The sequence below is a fragment of the Geospiza fortis genome, unplaced genomic scaffold (genome assembly GCF_000277835.1).
Source record: "Geospiza fortis unplaced genomic scaffold, GeoFor_1.0 scaffold98, whole genome shotgun sequence".
Taxonomy (NCBI): domain Eukaryota; kingdom Metazoa; phylum Chordata; class Aves; order Passeriformes; family Thraupidae; genus Geospiza; species Geospiza fortis.
The window spans coordinates 12,854,076-12,864,988 of NW_005054306.1; the positions used below are offsets into that span (position 1 = coordinate 12,854,076).

At 34.7% G+C, this 10,913-nt stretch overlaps 1 protein-coding gene across 3 annotated transcripts in view; it reads left to right on the top strand.

Moving 5' to 3' along the window:
• Nucleotides 1-10,913, top strand: part of AKAP7 (A-kinase anchoring protein 7) — a 76,908-nt gene that overhangs the window by 2,468 nt on the left and 63,527 nt on the right. For all 3 annotated transcript variants that reach the window (XR_004083001.1, XM_014312074.1, XM_031066679.1), the window contains exons 3-4: nucleotides 3,513-3,649; nucleotides 7,782-7,942. Coding sequence is in view for 2 of the 3 variants with exons in the window: in XM_014312074.1 (XP_014167549.1) it covers nucleotides 3,513-3,649; nucleotides 7,782-7,942 (298 nt within the window). In the remaining variant the exon portion in view is untranslated. The remainder of the gene's footprint in view (nucleotides 1-3,512; nucleotides 3,650-7,781; nucleotides 7,943-10,913) is intronic.

Here is a 10,913-nt window from a genome sequence, read left to right on the forward strand (position 1 = left end):
AACTGTGCCCAGGGGTTGGTTAGGAAGATCTTAACTATGCTTGGTTTTTTATGTGTCATTATTTAATCATATAGTTTTTTATATGTCATTATTTAGTCATATCATTTACAGACGTAAAGAAACAACTCTTTAAATTTAATCTCAGAGCATTTGAGAACTCCAGGACTTTGCTAGAAAGTTTTGTTTATACTTGCCTTAGAGGTAGAGTTGTTCTGAAAGTAGAAAATAAACATTGGAATTTTTATGGGCAATAATAGCCAAAATTTAGACACCTGGTTTCTTGATAGTCAGAGTGAATCTGGTAATTGCTGGTAGTATTTCAGTTGGTAATGAGAGACCTTTATTTTTTGAAGAGCTTATTTTATTTCAGTGAAGTATTTTAAGCATAACTGTTGTTTATTTGTATTTTATGTAGTAATTTAAGCTTTACACAGAGGAAATTTTGTAATAAAGGATCTTTCCAAAACATTAAATCAGCTGTTCCTCTTGGAAAATGAACAGTTTCCTTGTTTCCATTTTAATTGTTTTGAATCTTTAGAAATGAAAAGTGTTCTTCCATTAATTTTGAATTTATATTGAACTTTGCATTATTACTTGTGCAAAAATAGTCAAATAGATTATGATCATTTTATCTTTTGCTATTTGTTCAGTTGTTTTTTTTTTTAAGTTATGACTTTCATGATATGCTATTACTTGGTATGTTAGCCTATCAGGGTTCTCCAGTCTTGACTATAATTGCTATTGATCTGTTAGGTCTTTAAAGCTTTACATTTACTTACTAGTAGTATCCTTGTAATAAGCAAAACTGTGCTATTCTATTACTCCTCAGAATAATGTACTTCAAGTAATGGAGAGGAGATATTGAAATGAGTAGTTGAGGCTTTTTTTTGAACTCTTTTAAAAAAAGAATTCAGAGGGAGGAATTGTTAAGTGTGATCTGCCTTAAGGTTTTGGATTAAGTTAAGACATCTCAAGTAAAAATAAATAGCATGATAGCAGTTGAAATGTAAAACAGTACTTTTTAAGGTAATGTAAATAACAGGTTAAATAGCAATTCAAAATTTTTATTTATGCAGTGGGTCAAAGCTTGTTATATAGCATTGGGAGAGTCCTAGTTTGCTTCATTAGAATAGTACGCTCCAATGTTAATTGCACCTTAGATTTATTGGAGAAAACAGAACAAATCTGAAATTGTGATATGCATTGTGATGGCACACCTGTTTAACAGCTGTTGTGTTACACTTTGATTGCATAACTTCAGGGAAAACATCTGAAAAACAAGTTTCTAAAATTCAAAAAAACTTACTTGAAAACTTTTTTTTTTCCAATTAATGTTGATTGTGTAGAGCATTGTCATTTAGCCAGAGAGAGAGAATGTGCTCAGCCTTCTTTTTATTTTACCTGTATCCAAAGGGCAGGATTTTTCATACTTTCTTGATGGATTCAGCAATAACTTTTCTCTGAAACTGATAACTGGCTGTCTTTGGACTTAATCTTGTTCCAAAGCCATATTATTTGTTAGGATTTTAGCTTGGTTTCCTAATAGAGTTTATACAGCTATGAGCCTGTCCACTGGCGTTTTTTGGGTTTTCAACCTGTTGTCCAGTTTTGGACAGAAAAATTGACATTTCAGAGGTATTAATTTCCTACAGTTTTTGTCTCATTGGTGCTTGCACAAAAGAGTGAGTGTTGAAAGAACATGCTTTTGTGGAACTACTACTGAAGGGAACTATAGGGCTATGGGGATGTGGGGTATTGGCTGCTAAACTAAATACTGAGTAATATTGATCCCTTTAGAGCTAGGATGCTTTTACCTGCTGTGAAAACCCAGTTCCACATCTGTCTTCTGTACTCTGAAGGGCTTGTACACTTACATTTATATTTTTTCTTTTGCCAGCTCACAGGTGCAAATTAAATTTAGAAGCAATAGTTGAAAATGGAATAAAATTGTAATTAGTATAGCACATTTAATATTTGAGTTTTGTTTCTTTTTTTTTGCTTTAGCTTATAAACGTAAATAATTATTCAGTCAATACATTGTAATTAGCAGTGATCACATTTACCACTTCTTTGCTTAAATATGGATTAAATTCCTCCTGTATCTGAGACAATGAAACTGTTATTTATCCAGGATAAGACCAGTTCTGACATATGAAGGAAGATGATCTTATTGCAACATGATTTATGATAAAATGTTGGTGGAATTTTCTTCATATGTCCTACACTACTTAAGACACTTGTGGTTTTGTAAATGCCATATCCCCTTTTCTAGCAATTATCTCTTACCTTCCATCCTTCTCGTACCCTTGCTACCATCAGTTCATTTGAGTTATGATTTAGTTCTATTTACATGACACTACTAGATATCTATGGCTCATTAGGTAAAACTTTTGCATGGCAAAATTCATCTTAAGAAATTCAGTCAGAAAAATAATGAACAGTCCCATTAGATTGGGGTTTTTTTCCCCAGGAAATTTATATGTTCCTTATGATTAACAGAGCTACCAGAATATATCAATGCTTTTTTTATACCTAAGAGCTACTTGTGCTTATTTTATAAAAGTCAAGTCTGTACAGTACATTTGTGAAGTATTCACTACTGAATTTCAAATAAATAAACAACAAAAAAAAGTGAGATTGGAGTTTTCAACATGCTTCTTTTAGATTTTATACACCAAAGATAATTTGTCTGTACTGTTCACTGTGCTTTAAGAAGTAATTAATTTTGTCAGGTGGTCAGGTTTATTTGACTTGATCTAATTTTCACTAACATACTCAAGAATTGCTGCAGGTTTTTGGTGTTTTGTTTTTTAAGTGCTACAATACAACGAGCATAATATCAAGCGCAGTGAGCATTTTGGATACAATTTATAGGGAATGTATAACCAAATAAATAATTTTAAATTAAAAAAAATGTAATTCCAGTGTTTTTAAAGAGAAGGACTGATGAAGTTAGAACTCTACACCTGTTTCAAGAAAATTTGTCTAAATACATTTGAAGGGAGTATATACATTATATCTGTCTATTGGACAATATAATCAGAATTGCAAATTAGATATCTCTACAAATTATTTACTGAATATTCTGGTTTTGAATGTGCCCAGTCCTGCAAAGATCAGCTTTTCTTCTGTCACTTACCTGCGCATAGCAAGATAGACATTTAGCAGAGTAGGCAGAGCAATTCCTTGAAGAAGCTTTTTGTTGGTATTACCGGCAGTGTAAAACTGGATGATCTTAACCTGCTTCAGGAGTTTATGATACTTATGGAAGGAAGCTCCTATTAAGATGTGATGGGGAGAGTCCAGTGATTTATTAATCACTCTATTTGTACCCAGTTTGGGTTCACTTGGGTCAATTAGCACAGCTTTTTCAGCGGATAAAACTTTCTTCTGCTAGAATGGTTTTTACATAAATGTTTGTTTTTAGTTTGAGTGCTTTCTTGTTCACTTGCATGATGGGATACAGTAATTGTTGTAGTGGCTAACTGTTGTTTCTGTGTCTTTCTTCCCAGATTACTGGCAGTATTCAGGCCGTCCAAGATGCAATAATACAAAAGGATCAAAGGTTTTCCAAAGCAATGGTTCGCTCTGGCTCATTGCATGTCACCATGTTAGTGATGCATTTATCCACTGAAGAAGAAATCAGCATGTAGGTATTTAGTGTAAATTAAGTATATACTAGTATTTTTGCTTAATTTAGTAAATACTAGTATTATGTGTTCATAAAGAGACTAGCAGGGTTAACTGACACTTTTTTGTGCTATACACAGCCCTAATTTACTGGGGTTGTAGAACATTTGAGTTATGTTGTTTTTGAAATGCTAGTCTTAATATTAGCCATTTTTATAACTTATATGTCATAAACTCTGATCAAAGTCTGTGTTTTTCCATTGCGTTTTTCCTACTGTGTGCTGAACTTGCACACACAGATTTCATATTTGCTAAAGTAATTCTTTTAAAATAGTGTTTTGATATAGGGGACAGGGTGATTAAAACTGCTGAAGTGCAGATTGCTCATAAGAAAGTCAGAATCCAAGGTAGAATGTAGGAACCGTTTGGTAGTCAAGGGCATGCTTCTAATAAGTAGAAGTATTTTGGCTGAAAGCATTTGACACACCTAAAAATAATGAATGATCAGTTTATCTAAATCAGTTGCCTTGTTTTTACATGCTTGGTTTTTTTGAATTCTATATCCTTGAGATCTCTATACTCCTACCTGTCTTCACATCTGTGATGATGCAAATTTGTCAGCATCAACAGTCTGATCTAAGACAAGAGAAGCAGCCAGGAAAGAGAATTAAAAGGCAAGCAAAGGATGGTAGATTCCCTCCCCTCTCCATGTGCCTGGTTAATGAGTAAACTGTGATAGCACCTGAAAATTGGTGAGAACAACCATGTGAGATTTTTTTTAAAGGGTTTGAAGCAAACTTTTAATAAAAGGAGCATGGGATTGTACTTCAAAGCACATATGTCTCTTCATGAGTATTTTATAAGAGTCCAAAACTGCATACCAAAACAAATTCTCCAATTCAGAATATTCTGCTACTCTGTGAGCCCCTTCTCAGTTTTCACTGTCTGAATGCCACCGAAGCACTGACTTACAGAGTTCTTCTCTGCCTCTCCCAGCAGAACTCTACAGTCCAGTGACTCAGAACTGTCCTCTAGTCAGCAGCAGCTTCCTCAGAGATTCACCCCTTTCCTGGCCAGATGCCTCCTATAGGTTTCTAGCTCAGCTATCCTCAGGTATTCTAGATTGCATGTTCTTTTAAATGAGATTTAAAAAAAAAATTAATAACTGATTTTTTTGTTTAATCTTCTGGAAGATCTGCTGGGAGTAAAATGCTGAACTTGCCTTTTTCTTGCTTCACCAATTTTTGAAACCAGGTTAATGGAAAGAAACCAAGATCCAGGCTGGCAAACAAACCTGTGTGTAATGTAGGGGGAGAGTAATCTCTCAAACAAATTGCTGCTAGTCAACTGGGCATCTGAGAGTTCACAGATCCTTAGGTTTGGATCCATTGAGTTACTTAGATATCTACAGTTTTTCAACTGTGTTTGCACAATAGTGCCTCTGTCTATACAGAAATGAAATGTGTTGAATGCTATTTGAAGTGAAATGCGTGATAAGAATGTGCTAAACATAACATTCAATTCAGCACAAAGCCCTTTGTATGCTATTTTAGTACATACAGCTTTCACCCTGAAAATGGAACATCTGTATTCTAGGCCGCTCTTTCTAAGGGAATCCAGACCTGCAATTCCCATGTGAGTTTCCTAACTGATTGACTGTGGTCTAGCCTTCATGAATACACTATACATTTCTTTTTGTAGGACTGTATGAAATCAAGAATGTGAAATTTTGAAACTAGAAAGAAAGCAAGCAATCAACACTCATGACAGCACTCCCTTCAAGCCAGGAAGTTCTACTCTATGCTAACTGTGCATAGTCATGGGATCAGGTGCTAGAAATCAGGATGCCTGCCTTTGCAGTAAATGCCTAATTATGAGATTATAGTGTCAAGGTTTTCTTGCTCATTTTCTGTGAGATTCACTGTGAATCTCACCTTTGCATTACAAGTAACAGGAATGGCAGAATTGAGTTCGGCTTTTTTTATAAGATCGCTTTTTCTAACAAGTGATCAAAATTGAAACTCAAATTTCTAAGAAGAAACTTTGTGAGTTTTAAGGACTACAATATTTACATTACAACAATACGGAAAGAAAACAGGCATTGCTTCTATAATTCTAGCTTGTGTTCACTTAGAATATGCTGTTTTAATTTTTTTTAAATTTCCTTTTTGACTTGAGATCAAAGTGCTTGTAAACTTCTTGGGAATCTCTGTGGATTAGTTGCACTGAGTGTAACTACCAGTTGGCATTGTAAATACTATTTGGTATGGAATAACAAGAAAATACCACTGGTTTTAGCTATTGATTCAGTGGAAATGTTTGTCCTTGTGCACTATTCTTACAAAGCAATTGTTAGATGTTATGAAGTGGTTGATAGAATACAAAAGGCAAGATAGAGTGAGATGACAGCTATTTTTCTACATAATTTAGTGTTTGCAAGATTATAAATAAAAGAAAAAGTAGAACTAGATCTTCAATGCCACAGTGCTAAACTGAAAGCACACTGCACTGTGTGGATTGACCTTTCATGGAACTCATCAGTAGGCTTGGGCTGGTCAGTGAGTTCTGCAGCAGACCCTACAGTATGGAAATACAAATCTTTGTTCAGCTGAAGAACAGAGCTTTCCATGGACTTTCTGTGGACTAGTTCTCACATGTAAAAAATCCAGAGATGGATTTTAGATAGATTCATGAATCAATACTTAAAAGCCTTCTGCAAGCTTTAACTTAATTTGACTCAGTGTATTTGAAATAGCTGTACTTGTTTTGGACCAATTTTTAGGTTCATGTTGGTAAATAAATCTATGCCTGCTTACATGTGAAGTAATCTGACAGGTAGAACCAGTATTAGATGGTGTTTTTGAAAGATCTTGAAGTACAGCACATAAGGAAGACACAGGAACAGGCTTGTCTAACAGTGATAGGAGGGTAGGTAACAGAGACTACACTTACAGTAAAATATCTTTTACAAGGAACAAGGAACGTTGGTGTTTAAAATGGTTATAAAGGAGCTAAAGTACTTCTAGCTTATAGATTAAAGCCCTCTGAAAAGACTACAAGAGGACTCTATCAGTGAAGGATATTCTGTCGTTATCAACCTTCATGTGTTTCTTAACTTATCTAGGTTCCAGTTATGCACAGTTCACATCAAGTCTACCTTGTAAAACACAATGAGAATGTGTAGAGATTCTTGGAATTGTACAGGCTTCAATGAAATAATTTAACCTGCCCTAGAAATCGGTGATTGCTTTCATCCAGCTAGGACAGAAAAAGTAAACATACCTCTTTTGAGCATTTTTAACCTATTACTGCCATCTAGCGTTTATAAAGTCTGCATCAATTTGGGGAAAAGATTACATTCAGGTTAATTGAATAGAATTAAAACTGTGAGATGTGAGAAATCTTTTAGAAAACACCAAAATGTTTATATGGTTTTTGTTTAGAATTTAAATCACTTTTAGTGCAGGTCAAAACAATTATTTCATGTAATTGTACATGCACTTGATGTGGCTAATTTAGATGATTATTAAAAGGTTTCTACTCTGTTGTTGCAGTTATAGTGTGCATGTCTCTTAGCTCTTACAGAAAGTAAATGTAAATTGAGATTCTACTTCTTTTAACAACAGTTCTCCATGAGCTTAATTGTAATTTCCATATAATTTTATCATTATATATGTAATGTCACATCTGTTTATAATTTAACTAACACTTTTGTAACTTTGACTGAAGAAGGCTCTTAGTTCAATTGACATACCAGGACAGGAAAAAAATTAATTTAAGAATGGAAAACAAAATGCTCCTAAGTAATCATCTTTTCTAAATGGAATTCACAAAGTAATAGGGACATTGTCATGTTAGTATCTGGATACCTTGAGGACTGAGATAAACTCTTTTGAGGAATTGCACCCACTGCTAAGTCTGCCTTTATTATTTGTTTGGTTTTACTGCACAGTGTATGAACCACTTTACCTTTATAAAAAGGTGGTAATAATAATGACAACAACTGTATTGATAGAAATTAGTGCAAAAGTACTGCAGTAGATAATAAATTGGTACTAAAAAATCTTTGTTACATTTATTGATATAATGATTAATAGCAATATTAACAGCAGAAATATATTTGACATTGCTCTTTTCTTTCCTCTCAACAGAGCAGTTGGTGCTCTTTCAGACAGCAAGGTTTTTGTAGATGATCTCCTGAAAGGAAAAAGAGTGAATTTGTCTTTTCAAGGAATTGATCACTTCAGAAATCAAGTTGGATTTGTGAATTTGGCAGAAAATGATCATACAGCACTACTTAAGGAAATAGCAGGTACAACTTGCCAATCTAGTTTAAGTGTTTTAAAGACTTCTCAACAACCTAAATGAGAATGGAGCACAAAGATAAGTTTGTGCTAATTTAGTCAATATTAATTTACCTTTAACAACTGTAAATGCTACATAATTAATTTCCTAGCCTACTTTGCATATTTCAAAATTATGTTAATGAATTACAGACAGTAATGTTCTCTGATAACTTTTTATTCAGTATATATAAAAAACATAGTGCAAATTTGTAAATGGGATGTAAAGACTCCATGCTACCTTGTTTTGGTCCCATTTTTATCTGCCTATGAGTCTATACTTAAACTATGTTGTTTACAGATATTTAATAAAAATTCTCAAAGAACAGTACTGTGTATAATTCATTGGTGTCCTTTAAAACTATCCCAGCAATTCCAACTATTCCTTGGAAAGATTCTTTAAAAGAGTTTTTCAGTATTGATGAATTATCTTTTGTGTTCTGAGGAATGTGAGGTCACACCATTTTTAATAGAGCAATAACCCATTTTGCAGAGTAGCAAGGACTGCTGCTGTCACACTACCTCTTTGCAGTCCAGTGCAGAGGGAAAAATTGAAAAAGTCTTTATTAATTCAGTGTTTTCTCTAGCAATTCATTAGTTTCATTTCTGAAGTGCAGCTGGTTTGACCTTCTACAAAGACCTCAGTTGAATTTATTAAGGAATCACTGTTTTGCTACTTCAAGATTATGTATGGCTTCTGCTATGTTCTAAGGTGAATTTTGATTTCATGTTGTTATTTTGTGCTGTACATGAATGAAGGGGAAATGCTGAAAACATAGTCAATAGAAAATAGATGAAGTTAAATTAGATTCCAAATGGTAGGAAACCATTTAGTTCCATAAATTATTATATAGAGAAATCGTTTGATAATAACATCTGAACGTGGTCATTGCATGTCTGCTAATAACCAGTGTAGAGGTAGGTTTGCCAGAGATGGAAGTCCAGGAAAAGCAGAGCTAATGTGAATCTTCTGTTTGTTCTGATTTCCTAGTTACTTCCCAAAAATCCATTAAAAGATGTTAGCATCATTTAATTATCTACCGGGAATAATGCTAAACAGTTCTGACAGAGGTTTGAGGAGTATTTTAATAACTCTTTGTCAAAGTCTTTTTAGAAATTGTGCGCTTACAGTGACATATGCAATTACAGGACATTTTTTAAAACTTTCTTTTTTCTGCTTTGCTGCACCACAGAATATTTGAAGGACTGTTGAGGTTTAGTCCCAGCTGGCAGCTCAGTCCCTCACAGCCACTCACTCACTCTTCCCCAGCCATTTGGGGGACAGAGTTGGAAGAGTAAAAGTGAGAAGACTTGTGGGTTGACATAAAGACAGTTTAATAGGGAAAGTGAACACCATGCACTCAAGCAGAGCAAAACAAGGAATTCATTCACCATTTCCCATGGGCAGGCACATATTCAGCCCTTCAGTGATTCAGCAGAGCTCTATTACTAAGAGTGAATTGGGAAGACAAATGCCATCCTCCTTCCTTCTTCTTTCCCCAGCACTATATATGCTAAGGGCGATACCATACAGAATGGAATATCTCAGTTGGAGTCAGCTGTCCCAGCTGTGTCCCCTCCCAGCTCCTTGTGCACCTCCAGCCTGCTTGCTGGAGAGGTGGGCTGAGAAACAGGAAAGGTCTTGGCTCTGTGCAAGTGCTGCTCAGTAGTAACCAAGACATCCCTGAACTAACAAACCTCTGTTCAGCATAAATCCAAAAAATAACCCTATACTAGGTGCTATGAAGAAAAGTACCCAGCCAAAACCAGCGCAAATGCTAAGTGAATTTGGAAAGAGTAATGAAGTGGTTGGTTTTTATTTTGGTAACTACATTGTAAATGCTGCTTGAAGCTGATAAAAGTGAATAAGTGAATCCTGGTTTTTTACCTACAGGATTTGCAGATGTTGATTTTATGGATTAATGATGCGTGTTATGGTGTGACCATGAGAGGGAGCTTGTATTTCACAAACAGAAAAATTACTGTTCTGTTTATACATACAAATATTTCATTTGCTTTTGGTCCTTTGTTTTTAATAAATGTTGATTAGTTGTCTTAAGTATTTTAATTCAGTTAGGACTGCACTGTAGTACAACAGTCAGGCTGACATGCAGTACAACTGACTTAGTAATCTTCTTTAACTTTAGTTGTGTATAAATGGCATTTAGGCTAATCTCTTTGAATTGATTTCCTAGCAGTCCACACTAGAGAGAAATGGAAAGTGAGTCATACTGTCCATCTTCTTCTCTAAATACATTACAGCTTGAGCATAAACCTACATTGCCACCACACGAAAGCAATCTAACCCCTTTGTGCAGCCACATGGAGAATTTAGCTGTGGAAAAATAAACATTTTTACCTTTGCCAGCTAATTTTTAGCCTATTTAGCTTGCCCATGAAGTTTACTATATAGCTACATAACTGTTGGCAGGAAAGATAGGAGCAATGGCAGGCATGGGGGTAGAGAGAAACAGTCTATTCTGACAAGGATGATCGTTTAAAGCTCATCAAGGATGAGCTTCTTTAAAAATTGTGAATCCACACATTTAGCATCCATTTGAGGGTGAATTGCATTGCCCTCCCTTCAGGCAGCCTAGGGAAATAGTTTAATTCAGTTAATTTAGTCCACTTTAGTTACAGATGGCTGAAGCTATGATAAATGAATTTTGCCTCTTGTCAGTTGTTCTTAGGTCATTTCACATGATGAAAAAATTGGGAACTCAAAAGATATTGTAATTTTCCATTAGAACAACTGATTTGTACCAAGTGAGCAAAAAGGTGACAGTCCAAATTGTTGTTGTTTAGTTAGGTGGGACTGGAAGCATTCTCTGAAATGATGAAATGCTTCTCTGAAATCATACTGAAAACGAGGACAGCAAATGCTTTTAGATTTTAATCGACATTCTTTTTCATATTGTGCTGCCTAACACTGAATTACAA